The sequence below is a fragment of the Furipterus horrens genome, unplaced genomic scaffold (assembly GCF_987537825.1).
Source record: "Furipterus horrens unplaced genomic scaffold, mFurHor1.1.pri manual_scaffold_13, whole genome shotgun sequence".
Taxonomy (NCBI): domain Eukaryota; kingdom Metazoa; phylum Chordata; class Mammalia; order Chiroptera; family Furipteridae; genus Furipterus; species Furipterus horrens.
In genome coordinates this window covers 10,284,723-10,303,160 of record NW_028327183.1, presented here as the reverse complement: position 1 = coordinate 10,303,160, position 18,438 = coordinate 10,284,723, and the positions used below count along the sequence as shown (strand labels likewise).

The 18,438-nt window shown below is 40.0% G+C and overlaps 1 protein-coding gene across 1 annotated transcript in view; it reads left to right on the top strand.

The window, feature by feature from the left end:
- CDH8 (cadherin 8) overlaps positions 1–18,438 on the top strand; it is a 334,718-nt gene that overhangs the window by 277,523 nt on the left and 38,757 nt on the right. The window contains exon 10 of the mRNA XM_090261396.1: positions 3,076–3,193. Within this exon, the coding sequence (XP_090117522.1) occupies positions 3,076–3,193 (118 nt within the window). The remainder of the gene's footprint in view (positions 1–3,075; positions 3,194–18,438) is intronic.

The following is an 18,438-nucleotide window of genomic DNA, read 5'->3' as shown; positions in this document are numbered from 1 at the left end:
ATGCATGAGGTTGACAATGCACTCTCTTAATGAATAATAATGTGGGAGCTCTGAACACCAGTCCCTTTCCTGGGCTCAAACAGTCCTCAGACTTAAGCACGTAGCAGAATCACCTAGAAGACTGTTTGAAATGCAGATTTCTACACCCACCCTGAGACGTTGTGGTTGAGTAGGCTTAAAAAGCTACATGTCTGACACAGTTACTGGCTTAAATAAACAGTGGAGAAAACATGCTCATTGCCGGTGTGATGTTTAGACCAAACTTCTCGTCGTCGGCATCCGTCCGTCTCGAGAGACGATGGTGTAGCTTCTACTGAAGCTACAGAGCCTGGGCAGGGTGATATGGAGGGTCTGCTGTTGCCCATGCAGCAGACCCCCCCTCTCTTCGCAGCTGAAGGGTCCAAGGGAAAGACGGAGTCAATACAGCTTGGCTTCAGGTGCGCCGCAGGAGTTGCCGGTGTTGACTACAACGTCAAACCGCCTTAGGGACTCCGGCTCCGGATTTTCTGTCGGGGTTTACTCCCTTAGCCTTTCCCTGAAGAGGTATGCCGCAAGGCAGCGGAGGTTTTTTGGAGTCAGAGTTTTCCTTCTCTGTAAATAATTATAGTAGAATTTGGAAAAGCTGCTGTGATAATGGCAAGACATATTATCTTAGGTTATTTCATTGCAAGACCAAACTTCTGCGATGTGGTATAACAGGTAATGATACTTCTTTCCTTAAGGTAAGATAAATTCCTGCGCTGTTGTTTTGTTTGTTTGTTTGTTGTTTTTGTTTTTGTTTTTTGTAGCAGTGGCTTGCTTAATCAAATAACTCATGTAGATACATTGGCCAGCATGTATGACTTTTTCATGCAGATTACTTAAAAATATTCAGAAAGGTATTACATATAGAAGCTCTCGCCACAAAATATACTGTAAGAGTGCATTTAGTTATGAATGATTTCCACCACAGAACATCAAATCTTTTATTTGCCATTGTTCGTCACACATGCCCACACAGTTTATGAGTTACTTCTTTGACAGGCGCCCCTGGAACTAGAAGTCCTTCTGAAACAAAATTGGGTAAGGGGAGAAGAGGGGTCTACACCTGCTCACAAGTAACTCCTTGCCCCTCTATTGTTTAAAACGTCCTAAAACGAGGCTCTTATCAAATTCTCCTGTTCAATATTTGTATGTGACCCACCAAGTGCTTCACTGCTTCTCCCCTAGTACTTTCAGTCTTTCATTTTTATAAAACTGGGATCCCAGAGCATCTTTCTGCACTTAAATGTCAAGGAAAATGTGTGGGATGTTTATATAGAACAGATATAATGACATTTCTGTATAATCTGATGAGGTCGAGGGTCTCTTTGAATAACGTCAAAGTCGTTACACTTATCAAGGTGCTATGTCGTTAAGTAAATGATCACGACCCTTAAGACAAAACAATAATAATAATGATGACTCACATTCTTCCATTCATTGAGCATTTACTATGACCCATGCACTATGTTAAGAAACTGACATGAATTCACATCAATAATCAAAGCGACCCTATCAGAATGATACTCTGGTTATTTGTAATTTAGGGATGCAAGAACACTGAGTTTCAGACTTCAGAAACTCCCTCAATGTCATGCCACGAGGAAAGGCTGAAATTATGACTTGTATCGAGGTGACTTTATTTCAGAGTCCATCACCCTAATGACTACTCTGTCTTCACCACGAGGCATATTTTGTGCTACATTTTGTTATATTGTTACTCAAGCTAAGTACAATGATAAGGCATTCCATAAGGTTCTTAACAAAGGTAAGACACCTACAAAGTAAGATATGTTCGATTTTAAAAATGGAGAAATAGAACAGAGAGGTTATTTAATTTATGTGTCAAATAGCCTTAATGCGCTGCTTGTCATATAGCATGTGCTTGACACAATACAGCTCTCCACAGCGACTGCAAGTGTTCTGACATTGTGATTCCTGCTTTTGTTCAAGTGATAAGTTACAGGCAATGGAGTCTCTTTCCTAAAAAGAAACGATCCGTCTTTTTTCTCTAATGAAATTGGCGAAGTTGAATGGGATATAATTGTTCCAACAGACATAATATATTAGACATCATCATTACCGTCTCTAAATTTCATAAACGTGAGAGCATTTTCCTGTTCATTTTTTTTTTTTTATGGTAAATTTGCTATCACCTTGACTGCCATGCTTCATATGCATTTCTTGTAGAAATTGGGTTGTAGTCATTCATAATGAAGTATAAGCTATAATTTTTCTATATTAGCTGTTGCCCAGAGTTTTATATTGAAGTGATTAATATCACAGGATCATAAATATGAATTATTAAGCTAATTCTCTGACATCCCAAGAAATAACTTAGCCCTCAGTTAATGCAGCTTTGCAAATGAAAGAAGCACATTCAGCCGGCACCGGTTCCCAGTATGTGTATCTATCCAAACAGTTTTCTGTACAGCGCTAATTCTTCTAATCCCTATAATTTATTCATCCCAGGATACACTCCAAAGCATTGTTTGCATGTGTTATCCACTAGCTTTAAAGAGAGTATTCGTTATTGGGTGGGAACAGATGCAAGTCTTCAGAAAGGTTTGTTGCTGTGACGTTTGTGCCGGGGAACATTCTACACTATTTGGCAAACACTTGCAACCTGATGAGGAAAATTAAAAAGAAATTGTGAGGATTCAAGACTTAATTCTTTTACCTCCAAGGTTGTCCCCAAGGCCACACTACACTCACTGTAACAACTCCAAATCTCATTCTAGATACCTGCATATACTCAAAATTTGGAAAGAAACATATAATTGCCCAGTGGAAATTTTCAGATACCCTTAAATATGCTATCATAAGCCCCGACACCAAATGGACACCAAGATAATGACCTTAATTTTCATTAACTAATCAAAGCTGAGATTTTAAAATAATGAATGTTTCTCCTTAGTCTTGGCACCAACCATCCATGATGATTTAGAAAATTGAAAAAGATTCCTTGGACCAAAAGGGATGTCACTCTGCTTTTAAAGGCAATTCAAGCCATTGATGTCACCAGAAATGCTGATGTCAAGTTTTATGTTACAGGTCATTCAAACAGTGAGTGCCATGGACAAGGATGATCCCCAAAATGGACATTATTTCCTGTACAGTCTTCTTCCAGAAATGGCCAACAATCCGAATTTTACCATCAAGAAAAACGAAGGTAAATGTATTAGCATCATGAAGCAGGGTAAAATATAACTTGGAAAATAAGATGTGCGTTCATAATTTGACTAAATTATCGATGATATCATTTTTGTTCATTCATGAGCAGTTAAACTCCAGCTTTTTAGTCTAATGGCATGATAACAACATCACTTCCTTTTTCCAATATTGAAACAATAGATAAGAGAATTGTTCATGTGAATGTTAATTTCATACAAAGCATACTTCAATCATCTTACTTTAAAAAGTAAAGTGAACTTGCAGGTTTAATGCTTGTGAAAGTTCCAGGAATTGTGAGATACTGAGATAATCTGCTAGGGGAGGATCTGGCTTATACTTCGCAGTTGTTAAGATTTAATTGGATGTTTACCAAGTTTTTAGGGAAAGCCTAATCTAATTGTGCTTGGTTTGTGGGTACACATGAGAAATATTTGTTCTAAACCTGCACCAGTGTCTACCACAGCAATTAAAGCAGGAAATCATTTTTGAAGGGCATTCCTCATTTTGGAGCTAATATGAACTGATTTTGTGAAGTCACACATGGAGAACATGTATATCATTAGTTCTCGAGATCTAAGTGTGGATTGTTTCCCTTAATTATTATCTATTACATATAAAGGTCATATATTATTATAAAAAGCCTATCTGAGGGGAGGGGCATTGGGAACTGGGTGTAAAAGGTGAAGGGATTGCAAAGTACAGATTGGTAATTAAAAAATAGTCATGGGGATATAAAGTATCGTGTAAGGAGTATTACAGTATAACTATATGTATGGTGCCAGGTGGGTACTGGGGGAAAAAAAGTCTATTTTATCTTTACATTTTTATTTCCTAAGCTGCTTCCTATTAAACAAGAAGTTTTAACTGTCTATTTTGGCTCAGATGTGTTTAAGTCTTAGTTTCAGCTGTCTTCGAGTGATTAGCAAAATAAATGCATTGTCTCAGGCTGTCTTCTGGTTTTACAGGCGTTTGTTTAGATTTAGGAATGGCCTATATAAAAGCTATGCTCAAGGAAAAGAATAAAGATTGGTTTATGGCATTTATTTGGATTATTTGTTTTTTCTTTTAACTGAATTTTATTGATTATGCTATTAGAGTTGTCCTAATTTTCTCCCTTTGCCCTCCACCACCCAGCACCCCCCATTCTCTCAGGCAATCCCCCCACCATTGTTCATGTCCATGGGTCATGCATATAAGTTCTTTGGTTGCTCCATTTCCCATACTGTACCTTACATCCCCACGGCTATTCTGTAACTACCATTTGTACTTCTTAATCCCCTCACCTTCTCACCCCTTCTCCCCCACAACCTCCTCCCATCTGGCAACCATGAAAACATTCTCTGTATCCATGATGCTGTCTCTATTCTTCTGGCTTGCTTAGTTTGCTTTTTAGATTCAATTGTTGGTGGATATATATTTATTGCCATTTTATTGTTCATAGTTTTGATATTATTCTTTTTCTTAAACAAGTCATTTTGACATTTTGTGTAATAATGGTTTGGTGATGATATCTCCTTTAGTTTTTTTCTTGTCAGGGAAGGCTTTATCTGCCCTTCAATACTAAATGATATCTTTGCTGGGGAGAATAATCTTGGCTGTAGGTCCCTGCTTTTCATAACTGAATACTTCTTGCCAATCCCTTCTATCTTGCAAAGTTTTTTTGGAAAACTCAGCTGACAGTCTAATGGGAAACCCCCTATAGGTAACTAACTTCTTTCCTCTTGCTGCTTTTAAGACTCTCTCTTTATCTTTAACCTTTGGCATTTTAATTATGATGTGTCTTGGAGTGGGCCCCTTTGCATCCATCTTGTTTAGGACTCTCTGTGCTTCCTGGACTTGCACATCTACTTCCCTCACCAAATTAGGGAAATTTTCTTTCATTATTCGTTCAAATAGATTTCCAAGTTCTTGCTCTTTCTCTTCTCCTTCTGGCACCCCTATGATTACTACTGGCAGGTCAATGGGAGGGCTTTACCCAGGCCAGTCAGCTGCAAGGACTGATTTTGACCAACCTCTGCCCTCCATGGAAGATCAGCTGTGCAGGGGCAGGGGGGTGGTGCTCTGATGTGGTCTGTAGCTGTCCACTGGGTGTGCTGGCCCTGGAGTGTCCCAGGTATACAGGCAAAAGTTGTCCCCCACCTGTGTTTGACCTGGGACCACCCTGCATGAGCAGTACAGCAATCTTAGATGGCTGCTACTTGTGCTAGACTTGGAGATTCCCAGGCAAAGCCAACCTATGAATCTAGACAGGCTGCTGCCGGTGCCGGGCCTGGGGCCAATCAGCATGAAGTACGGAGGCTGGAAGCTGCCTGTTGCTTGTTTGAGATGATTTAGGAAGTTGTGAAGCATGAGCCAAGACCAGCCATTCATATGGAAAAGTCGCAGTGGACAGTTTGGGTGGGCCTGTAAGTTGGGTGGGATGGAGTCTCTGGAGATCTCAAGGGTAGGGCAAGTGGTGTAATCAAGATTAATGGAGTTTCATATATGGTACACCCCTACTGGCTCTGTGGCTCTTTGGGGACAGGGCTTAGAAAAGGGACAATGGCCTCTGCCTGTCTTTCTGTTTGGGAGAAAGCCGTCCCCCAGCTCTTCCCTTGATGCCAGACACTTCAGTTCCTCCTCATGTGCCACTGGTGCCTTTCAAGCTGCTGGAGCTCAGAGAGAGTGAGTCTGAGTAGGTGAGTCCATGTGTGGGTTCTTTAAGGGGAACTGCTTGGAACTCCAGAAGTTTCTTCTACTGACTCAATCCCTGCTGGTTTTTGCAGCCAGAAGTTAGGCGGACTAAATCTTCCTGACACTGGAACCCTGGGCTGGGGGGCCTGGTGTGGGGCTAGGACTCGTCGCTCCCAAGACATTCTTCTCAAATTTTTGTCAACCACATGTAGGTGTGAGACCAGCGCATTCTGCTTCTCTGCCCCTCCTACCAGTCTGTCTGGATGGGGTTTCTTTAATTCCATAGTTGTCTGCCTTCCATTCAACTTGATTTCTGACAGTTCTGATTGATGGTTGTTCTATATCTTAGTTGTGATTTTGATGTGTCTGTGCAAGGAGTCCAGCCCTATTTACCTATGGCACCATCTTGACCAGAAGTTCTGACCTGGATAATTTGCTCTGCTCTGTTCCAAGGAGGTAGTGAATTTCGATACCACTTCCTTTAAGAAATAAAATAACACTTACAGCTCTTGTTAAATATATTATGGCCTTATCTTTTAACATAATGCTACTTAGTTTTTTGGAAATGCTTTGATAAATGTGGATACCTCACAGAAAAAGAAATGATAAAGTATTATAGAGATATTACTCATTTATCTGGTTTCCACTATTATAAACTCTAAGGAGACAAAAATCCTGTTCTTTCTCCTCATCAATCGAGTACTCACTTATTTTCCCTCCTAATTAGGAACTCTAACCCAGGTACATTGTCTTTGTTTTTCATTTAACATTGCCAAGATTTCTTTTTTTCTGGAAGTCACATAAATATGTCTAAGATGAAAGTCCCCTCAGAAATTCCAAACTGAGCTGACAATCCACGCACAATTGCTGCATGCTTACTTTTATTGTGAGCTAATAGGCATCAGCCATCCTTTTTGCATACAAAATGGCCTGCATTTAAAAATCCCCCATAAATAAATGTTTTTCCATCCCAAAGTTTCTGAGCATTTGGTATCTTCTGTGCTTTTCTGCCATGTCCTGTGCCTTCTGCAGTTTCAAGATAGGTTTCATTGAAGGCACTACATAAACATATTTGAATGGATGAGAGATTGTTTTTGAGTGTCAGTGAAAATATGGTTTGTACTATATTTATTATTCCCTGAACCTTTTGAAAGAGGACATTTCAATCCTACAGTGAATGCATGACGTTTTCTCTAATTTTTTAGAACTAATAGAAAGTAAAAGCTTACACACTTAGTAAACCATATTTTAGCTCCATATTTTAGCCCCTGGCTGGTTTGGCTCAGTGGATTGAGCGTCGGCCTGCGAGCTAAGTGTCGCTGGTTCGATCTTCCAGTCAGGGCACATCAGAGAAGGAAAACTCTGACTCCAAAAAACCTCCACTGCCTTGCAGCATACCTCTTCAGGGGAAAGGCTAAGGGAGTAAACCCCAACAGAAAATCCGGAGCCGGAGTCCCTAAGGCGGTTTGACGTTGTAGTCAACACCGGCAACTCCTGCGGCGCACCTGAAGCCAAGCTGTATTGACTCCGTCTTTCCCTTGCACCCTTCAGCTGCGAAGGGGGGGGGGTCTGCTGCATGGGCAACAGCAGACCCTCCATATCACCCTGCCCAGGCTCTGTAGCTTCAGCTTCACTGGAGAGGACACTCCAGCGTCATCGCAAGATGTCGATTCAACACGGGAGGAGACAGATACCGTGTCACTCCCGAGTTGGACTGCACAGCCATTCTCGGCGGTGCAGATAGACTCTTAAGAAGCTACACCATCGTCTCTCGAGACGGACGGCTGCCGCCGACGACAGGTCCTGGCAGAGAAGGAAAACTCTGATTCCAAAAAACCTCCGCTGCCTTGCGGCATACCTCTTCAGGGGAAAGGCTAAGGGAGTAAACCCCAACAGAAAATCCGGAGCCGGAGTCCCTAAGGCGGTTTGACGTTGTAGTCAACACCGGCAACTCCTGCGGCGCACCTGAACCCAAGCTGTATTGACTCCGTCTTTCCCTTGGACCCTTCAGCTGCGAAGAGAGGGGGGGTCTGCTGCATGGGCAACAGCAGACCCTCCATATCACCCTGCCCAGGCTCTGTAGCTTCAGCTCCACTGGAGAGGACACTCCAGCGTCATCACAAGATGTCGATTCAACACGGGAGGAGACAGATACCGTATCACTCCCGAGTCGGACTGCACAGCCATTCTCGGCGGTGCAGATAGACTCTCAGGAAGCTACACCATCGTCTCTCGAGACGGACGGCTGCCGACGAGAATGTTTAAAGGCATGTGGGTTATCTGTTTTATTTTGGAACTAGAAAATGGAAGCTACAGTCTTTACTTACTTCACAGGTGTGTGTGTGTGTGTGTGTGTGAGAGAGAGAGAGAGAGAGAGAGAGAGAGAGAAAGAGAGAGAGAGAAATAATTGAGCAAAAAAGATACCAGGTACTGCAAAATTAATCATGACAGTAGGAGCACTCTTTGTACCATGATTCTTTATTTTAAGGTATGTCTTTACTTTGCGAAGAATGATCATATTAGTTATAATTTCAACTAAGACATTTTTAAAGTGAAAAATGTCTCTATTCATATTTATATTTATGCATATAAAGACCGTAAATGAGAACTCTCTTTGGAAACTAGGACATACGTTCACTGTAATTATGAATTTAGGACCCAAATACTCAATATCTCCATACAATAAGCTATGAACCCACTGGTCTTTGAAATAGATATGTCAAGTTTATACTCTATCTCCCTTTTCACTGTACTAGAAATTCATGAGTTTAGCTCCATAGACCACTACTTTTTGGTATCTGGATAGTTACTGTGAAATAAAAAAAGCAATTCCTCTTTTTTTTAATATGTAGAGACTAATAATGAAAAGAAAGTGTCATATTTAAAATGTTGGGGATATATAGATAAGTAGGTAGATAAATAGATATCTTGTGAGCCTATTACTCATTCCTTGTTATAATGATAAGAGAACACACCCATACACAAACAGAAGTCAAACTAATAGACATTATATATTTTAAAACTATGGTATATTTTATGTTTAAAACATGGGAGGACTCAAATAAAATTATATAGTTAGAATTGTTTATTTTTCTTTCTACAATGGACTTTAAAATGGTCAATAACTGATGTTTATCCCCTGAGAGCATCATAATTTACCAGACCCTTCAGACTAGATGAAGGTTAAGATTTTGAGATGGCCAAAGTATTCAAATTTGTAATTGATGACTGGATGATCCCACTTTTAAATTAGATTTTAAAAGGAAATAGTTTTAGTATTTGGTGTTTTGTAAGAAAGTTGCAGCTGTGTCTTTCAACATTAAATTATTGTGATCTTCTCTCCTATAGATTGGTCCTACTGCAATTTTCAGCCAACTAATTCAAAATCAAAGACAAAATGAGATAGAAATTAACTGTCTCTTGTCTCCTACACAGTTGAGTGATTTCACATATAATTCTCTGAATATATGAGAATCATATTTCTGCCAAAATAGGAAGAAAACCTTTAATATGAATAAAGGTGAAATCCAAGATCAAAAATGTGATGAGTCATTTATATCACATATGCATAGCAAACAATCATAGCACCCTGAATTTTCTAAATTATATGTCCCACATTTTGGGTTCTCCATCTTTCTTTTGGGTGAATGTATAAACAAAAAGAGTTTTGCTGACCACATTTCAGTATTGGTTTTCATTCCAACCATGAAAGTGGAAGATTCTCAACAATTAAATATAACAAGACAGGGAAGATAAATGAGCCTTTTACAGGCACAGAAGCATCTTGCCAAATATTTGAGGCCTGCATAAATCTGACCTTATCCAACCTGCATGTGGTAGGTAAGTGATTTCACTGGGATCGCCAGAAAGCAGTCTGGTGAAATGACAGTCCTCATGTTTTATACTGAAGTACCTCAGTACTCAGCTTTAATTCATTCTGGAACTCATGATGAGTACCAGCAAATTTTTCCCATGAGAAATTCTCTCTCATGGGCAGCATCATGACTCACACAAGTTCTAGCAAGTGCTATGAGTCCCAAGCAAGCTCCAAGAGTTGAAACTTTTTTTTTTTCTCATCAAAATGTGACGGATACTACATTTGATGAGATCTGAAGCCAATGAGTACTGAGGTATGACTATTTGAATCAGGAATAAAGAGAAACAGGGAAAAACATAAAGCTTTGCTCTCTAAGGAGGGCTTGTGGGAACCAAAAAAAAAAAAGAAGTATACAGTAAACTTGACCTTAATTACAGCTTGGTTAGGCTTCAGAAAAGACAGCAGGGGGACCAGATGACAGTAATATATTTTCTCTTCTTGATATCTTCTCTCTGACCAAAATTGTATTGATAAGAATCTCACTCTAAAGGCATAACTGTGGTAATTGATTTAGATAAGACAGATGTTGACTAGAGCTTTGGAATAAAGGTACCTTGGGTTATCTCAATGCCCATAACATGGTTACCTGTTTAGGATACAATTCTAGTTTGTTGGTTTGTTTTTGTTTGTTTTAAATTTGCTTTATTAATAATGCTGTCACAGTTGTCCCAATTTATTTTCCCTTTGTTCCCCTCCACCCAGTGACCCCCCCTCCCTCCAGTTGCCCCCCCTCCTTAGTCCATGTCCACTGGTTGTGCATATAGTTCTTCTCAACATCTATCTACTCCACTCCCTCCTACTATGCTTCTTAATTCCTGTACCATCTCCCTCCCTTTCCCCTTCCCCCCTCCCGACTGACCTCCCCCCAAAATGTTCCCCATACCTATGATTCTTTTCCCACTCTCATTGCCTACTTAGTTTGCCTTTTTTTTGATTCCCTAGCTTCTGTTGTTGGTTGTTGTGATACAGTTTTCATTTTAATGTTCATAGTTTCGATCCTCTTCCTCCTAAACAAGTCCTTTCAACATTTCATATAACAGTGGTTTGGATCTGATGAACTCCTTCAGTTTTACTTTGTCCTGGAAGCACTTTCTCTGCCCTTCTGTTCTGAATGACAGCTTCACTGGATAGAGTAATCGTGGTTGTAGGTTTTTGCTTTTCGTTACTTTGAATATTTCTTGCCAGTCCCTTCTTGCCTGCAGAATTCCTTTTGAGAAATCAGTTGATAGTCTAATTGGGACCCCTTTGTACGTAATTCTCTTCTTCTCTCTTGCTGCTTTTAAGATTCTCTCTTTATCCTTAATTTTTGACATTTTTATTATAAAGTGTCTCGGTGTGGTTCTCCCTGGGTACAGATTTTTTTTGGAACTCTCTGTGCTTCCTGGGCCTGTAGGTCTATTTCCTTCCCCAAGTTAGGGAAGTTCTGCTTCATTATTTTTTCACATAATTTTTCAATTTCTGGTTCTTCTTCTTCACCTTCTGGCAACCCTGTGATTGGAATGTTGGCTCACTAATAGCTGTCCCAGAGGTTTCTGAGCCTCTCCTCATTTTCCTCACTTCTCGTTTCCCCTTTCTGCACTGGTTGACTGTTTGTTCCTTCCCTGTGTTCCAACTTGTTCATTTGATCCCTGGTTTTCTTTCCCTCACCACTAGTTTCATATGTATTTTCATTCATTTCAGCAGGACTAGCCTTCATTCCTTCCCCATCTTGTTTAAGATCCTCTGTTAGGTCTCTAAGCATTCGTATAACCAAAGTTCTGAACGGTGCCTCAGAAAGATTTCCTATTTGCAAAGCCATTCCATTAGATACTTGCTATCTGGTCAGCCACGTTACCAGGATTTCTATCACGATCTGTGCCATTCTGACATTTTTGCATTTACTTTTGCTTCCTGGGTGGGGCTGTCACACCTCCTACGCTATAGGGAGCGGAGCCCCGTGCACACGTCACTACCAGGTGACCCTGCTCACCACGCTGTGGCATTTTGTGTGGGGGTGGGGGTCCTAGGTGGATTCATGCCATTCTCTCTCCGCTGAGAGACCGGGAGCCTCCTCCTCTGCCCCCACGCCCTCCGGCCCTCACAGTCTGAGGCAATGGGGGTCTGCCTTCCCCGGCATTGGAATCACGAGCTGACAGGTATGGTCTGCAGCCGGGGGTGCTCCCTAGGCATTTCTCGCTTCTTTTTAAATATGGGTGTCTGTGCTTACTGCTGTCCCACCGCCGTTGCCACGGCTACTGCAGCCAGCACAGTTTGACTTCTCTGCCCTGGCTCCACCCCTTTTACCTGTCCGGATGAGTTCCACTTGTTTATAACTTCATACGTTAGACTTCCATGTAGCTTTATTTTCTGGAACTTCTGGTTGTCTCCAGTTTTGAGATAGTTGTATTCCTTGTTAGTTGTGGAAGGAGATGGAGTGTGTCACTCTAGGCCTCCATCCTGGCCAAAAGTCTAGTTTGGTTTTATGGGATTTCCATTTCAACTGATTGGCCAATTTCAAGCAGAACATGTTTTATGTCTTTTTATCCTTTAGAAGCATCCCTTGCAAGAACACTGAGTACAGGTGAGTTACCGTATTTTAAGCCTCAGTTTCCTCATCTGTAATACAAGGATAACAATACCTACCTGCCCCATAGGTGTGCTGCAATAGACATGCATAACCAAAGGCTTAGACAGCTCTTAACATAATGTGCGGCACATAAAAGACACTCATCAGTAAATGGGACAAAATCCTCATTATGCGGATTCATTAATTCCTAGATTCTCAGATGTTCTCTGTCCTCTGCCTTATCATTCTCAACCAGGAATCTTCGCTGCTTTAACCCCATTGATTTTTTAATGTGGTGCAGCTTTTCTGAAAGTGGGCTTGCTGGTAATTGTGAACACCCTGATCGTCACTAGATTGCATTGCAAGAAATCTGCTTAGCAATGTGTTGTCTTCTAAATGGCTTTGTAATAGAAGGATGAAAGGGCGGGGAAAGGAGGAAAGAGGAGAAAGGAGAGGAAAGAATGAAAATATCTGCCAGCCACAGAAAAAGCTGTAGGATTTCTGGATCTGATTTTGAATATGAAAGCTTTTAATTGTTTCTTTTTCTCATTTGCCAAAATGAAACTCAGCTTTCTCCACACAATGCCTAACCCCAACTTCCAACTTGTTAAGATTACTTTCCATTCTAGCATATCAAGTTGTTTTAAATCACCCACAACCTTCTGACACACATCCTCTGAGGGAATCATTTTGCATAAGCTGAAAGATTAGACAGTCTTCCTTTGCTCTTTTGAATAATGTCAACTTATCTCACAGTTCTCTTGTCACAAAACTAAAATTTGCTGCCTGAAAATCGAAGTGTATTTCCCTGATCCCAATCCAGCTGAAGTTGGTTCTCTGTCTTCCATCTCTCTCAGGCTGTGTCCTTATGGGTTGAGGCTGACAGAATCCTTCTCACTGTCCCCTTAAGCCAGCTCTGCCCACTCTGGGCTGAACTGGATCTTTCTGATTATCCCTCCTGATGATCCAGACACAGAAGGGCCAACTTGGTAAGCCAATTGTCCTCTCTCTGGCCATCTCTGACCTCCTTAAGTTCTTCGATATACTCCAAGCTGCTTTGAAGCTAACAGAGGACTTCCTGAAATAGCATGTCTTACCTTAAGTGGCCTTTATAAAAGCCTCCACCCCTCGGCTAAGCAGATCCATTATTATTGGGTTTCCCAGGCAACCATACCTAAGCAACAAGTGAAATCTGTGTGTTTTTAGAAGGGTGATAATGAATACCTATGTACATATGCTTCCAGTATACTGATCCTGTCTACTCCGTTCACATAATGGGCTTTGCCACAATACCAGACACAGCACCAAACATTGACTTAGAGGTCTTTCTCATCTAAGGTGTCCTCTCTTACCCATGTGAAGCAGGGCACTTAAGTCTCAAGGCTCAATCATAAAAGGTAGTGCTCAATTTGCATGAAACAGAAGGTTCAACTGGGATCCCAAATATGCAGAAGAGCATTGTGCATACATGACCCAAAAAAGTTTCTGCTTCAGTTATCTATAATTTATTGTTTATGCTTCCAGCAATGTTCTGTTGATAAAAAGTCATTTATGTTTTATTTTGTCATCTAAACTGTAATTAAGGACAATGTGAAAGCTAGGAAAAACAGATAACAGATCTTTACTTCCACTTCCCAAGTTGTCTATGCTTATACAGTTTGGTCCAAAAAACTAGATTTTCTTTTCTTTCAGTATTTTTTCTAAATGTCTTCTTATTTTGTATAGTGTCCATATCTTTCTTATTCTTGTTAAAATGTTAGTATAAGAGTACCTTCTGAAGTTAAGAATTTCCTTTGTGAATGTTTAAAATCCTAAAATTATTGCTCTGGTAGTACATAGACTCTGCCCTTAGTGTCTCCTTTTCAGTGCGTGTTATGGGAGCAATTTAGTTCTGAGATTACTGACTGTCAGGGATATACTTTAGGTACAGGGCGCATAGACTCTATGTTTAGTTGTCCATCTGCTATTCAAAGTAATGAATTGATTGAGACCGTCTCTGTCCATTAGCTAGCAATCATTTCTGGTCCTTATAGAGCATCGTAATTCTGAAGATTTTGGAAAGAGGAAAACCAAGTGATATATTGGCACATGCTTATTTATCTTAAAGCTGTTTTTGATATCTTAAAGATTCCTTAGAGCCACGGTTCTCAACCTGTGGGTTTCGACCCCTTTGGGGGTTGAATGACCCTTTCACAGGGGTCGCCTAAGACCATCAGAAAACACATATATAATTACATATTGTTTTTGTGATTAATCACTATGCTTTAGTTATGGTTGGGGGTCACCACGACATGAGGAACTGTATTAAAGGGTTGCGGCAGTAGGAAGGTTGAGAACCACTGCTTTAGGACATAGAGCCCTTCCTTTGAGAATCTTGTTTTCTTAGACTTCTGCTTCAAAATAAAAATAAAGGCATCAATTGAACATCAGAAAGAATGTAAAAAAGTCAGATAATTATTTTTAATTTATCAAATTGTATTTGGACCATTTTGTTGCTTGTGCCATTAAAGAATAGTGTTATTTACTGATTTATAATCTAGTTGCAAGCATGAAATTAGGCCTCAGGATTTTATGAGTGCCAAATAAACATGGCTATCCTTTGGTAAGTACAAGCAAATATTAAAATTGAATGAGGAAAAAAATATGCTGTCAGTCTATACAAATCCTTCCCTTGTAAAAAAAAAAAAAAAAAAAAAAGGTATTACACATCATTGACAATCACTGCAGCTTTCTTCAGCACAGAATTTTGCATTTCGAATTTACTTGAGCACTCTATAGACACAACATTAAACATACATGACATTCTGATGAGGGATGTGACCTGAAGAACACACACCATGTGCTTTGGATCTCTCAGTTTATCAAAGATAATAGGGAAGGCAGAGAAATAATTTGAAAATATAAAGGGAGCACTCGCATAGATAAACATTTAAAAAGTTGACTTGGGATGAATTAGAATGAATGATTAAAAAAAGAGACCCCGTCGACTATAGGACAGCGCACACTTCATAGGTAAGAGTATTTAGGTTTGAACCTTAGCTCTTTTGATTATGAACTTGAGAACTTGCACAAATAATGAATAATCTTGGATCTGTATCTGTAAAATCAAAATAACATTTACCCTTATGTTATTTTTAATTAGAAAATATTAGTTTAAGTAAAAATAAAAAGACACCAAGTTTAGTTTCTGGTAAATTGAAGATACTAATACACATTAGTTTCTTTCCTCTCTTCTTCTCTTTCTTTTACAGTTTCATGAGCCTTCTGAATCTCTCTCACTCACCCAATGCCACAAACAAAAATAATAACAAGGAACCTAAAATAAGGCTTTGGAGTGATAACTATTAATACGCCACTCAGGTCCCTTCCCTGAGGAGCTAATGCATGAACCCGTCTCTAAATATTGGCCATGAGTAATGCAGAGGGCAAAGCAAAATGGGAAAGGGAAGTACCTGTGTAAACTTAAGTAGCTCTTTGAATATAATCCTCATCACTGTAATGTGATCAAGAATAAACATAGAGTATCTAAAAGCTGTAGGTTTCCAGAGGACTAGTTTTTCTAATATCTATATCCTATTGCATATGCTCTCAGTATATTGGCCAATGAGCTATCTGAGAGTTGATAAAATGATAGGAGCTAGAAACTCCTAGTAAATAGCCAGGTTATGAGGCTTGTTGATGCTAATGAGAGCATTTTAAGCTTTTTAACATATTTTATTTTTTTAATCCTCACATGCATATGTTTATTGATTTTAGAGAGAGAGGAAGGGATAGAGGTGTGCTTGTGCGAGAGAGAGAGAGAGAGAGAGAGAGAGAGAGAGAGAGAGAGAGAGAGAGAGAAATGTGGATCAGCTGCCTCCCATGCATACCCCACAGATGATCAAACCTGCAACCTAACCATGTGCCCTCACCGGGGATGGAATCCACAACCTTTTGGCGTATGAACCAACGCTCCAGCCAACTGCGCCACCCTGCCAGAGTTCAAAGGTATGAAAAAATAAAACAGTGGCAGTATACTTCGAAAAGAGCCACGAGGGTTCGTGGTCACCTCCCAAACTTGATTTTCCATTACTCTCTCCTGTATACCTTGTCAACTCAGATACCCTTTCTGCAACTGTTGGCTTGAACTTGCAAACGCAATGATGCTTTTAGAATCTCCCCTCCATTTCCATTGTCTAGAATATACATCCTCTGCTACCTCCCTTTTCTATCTAGCTAATTCCTCATCATTCAAAACAAGTCAGGTTCCCCTCATCTATGAGCGGAATGGAGGGTGATTTACAGTTGTGGTGAAATTTGTTATTTTTACTTTGCTCTGTGGGACAGTGTGCTAACGGCTAAAGCAGACACATGAGTCAAGGAATGTCTCTTCCACTGTCGTCCAAGGTTATTAATAACAGGTCATATCTTTATTCACTCATTCAACACCTTTTTTTTTTTTAGTATCTACCATGTGCCAGAAACTACCCTGGAAATTGGGAATAAAGCAGTGAATAAAATAGATGCTGTTTTATCCTCTTGTACAGTGTATTTTTGTTCTCCTAGGATTCAGTCTTAACTAATTTGAATTCTCAGAGAAAAGTGCTATAATTTAGCATGTTTTGCTATATAGTGGAGAAATTCACAGGCTAGCCTGCAAAGTACTATGATTCTGGAATGATTACATACTCTAACTTCTGTACAGCCACAAACAAAGTTCCCTGTTAGACCTTGCCCAGCTTGTGAACCTGGTGTCCCATAAAGAGTTAAGCTTGCGTAGATTTCCTATCTCTCATTTTGACAAAGCATTTGGCTGTTCAGGGTGGTGATACACATCCGTGGCTGTGGACAGCTAATTCTCCACGTACGTTTCAGATCACTGCCCTCACTATGCCTGAGCGTCGACAAACTATGTTGAACCATACTACTCAATGTGTTTCTGGATGCAGAGTTAGAGCGTGTGGTTGGTGAGCTGTCCCCAAATTCACAGAGATCCATAGACATTACTGCAATTTGTGCCTTAGTGCTGCGCATGAGCTGGGTCTGGTGATCTTTTTTTAGGGTTTGTTAGAATCCATTAAAATTTTGATTCAGGTCTCATTATATGCAGTTCTTGCCTTTTCTATTCCCTCTGCGTAGTCAGTTCAGATACGTGTCAGTGAACAGGTTTTAACTAACTTTCAATGTATAATGTTTACTGAGGGTCCCAGGCAAGTAGAAGATGCTGATTTCTGGGCATGACATTGGGTTCATTTCCTTGCTGTTTTCTATTCTTTCTGTTCTCATTCTGCCACCAGAATGAATGTGCCGGTGCACTTTACAGACGAAGATAGTAATTGCTGTCCTTGGACCTTTCTGGGTTACTCATTGCCTTGCTTTCATCCTAGTGGATGGACTACTAGAATTTTCTCCCTTTATTGCTTGAGCACATTATTCTCAGCCTTTTGAAGGCTGTTTATCTTAGGGCAGTCTGCAAAAAGGGAGATGCTGTATGTGGTATGCTTAGCGTAATCATCCTTCCCTGAGTTTCATGCTTTCTCTTGGCCAGACAGCCATTGCTAACTCCATCAAGGTTACACTGTTATTTACTTCCCCCTGGACTTCAGTTCCCTCTTGTACAAAATAAATGGGTTCATGCTGGGGATATAAGGAGCCATCTATTGTAACATACTGAGTGTGCAAACATGTGGTATTAGGAGGAAAATTACAAACTTTAAAATCAGGCAAGTCCCACATCTCCTGATTAGTAAAGATGTGAGTTTGGGCAAGGCATTTCACTGTCTATAACAGACTGTGTTTGACAGTGTTAAAACAAAATTACTGTGATGAACGAAGGGGAGAACATAGGATAAATGCCAAAGGCAGTACCTGGAACCCACGTGATATGCTATGTACTTTGTCTTTCTTATCAACCTTCAAAAGGAGTGATGCATATGAAAGTGATTGTTAAAATAGAAATGACTGTACCAAATCTCATCCACATTAAAATATTGGATAAAACATTGGATAAAATATTGAATATGAAAACATATATTTCTACAATATTATAGGTCCTGTTTCTTAGTATACAGTAGTCCCTCGCTATATCGTGGTTCACTTATTGTGGCCTCACTGTATTGCAGGATTTTAAAAAATATTACATTTAATTATTTATCACGGATTTTTTGCT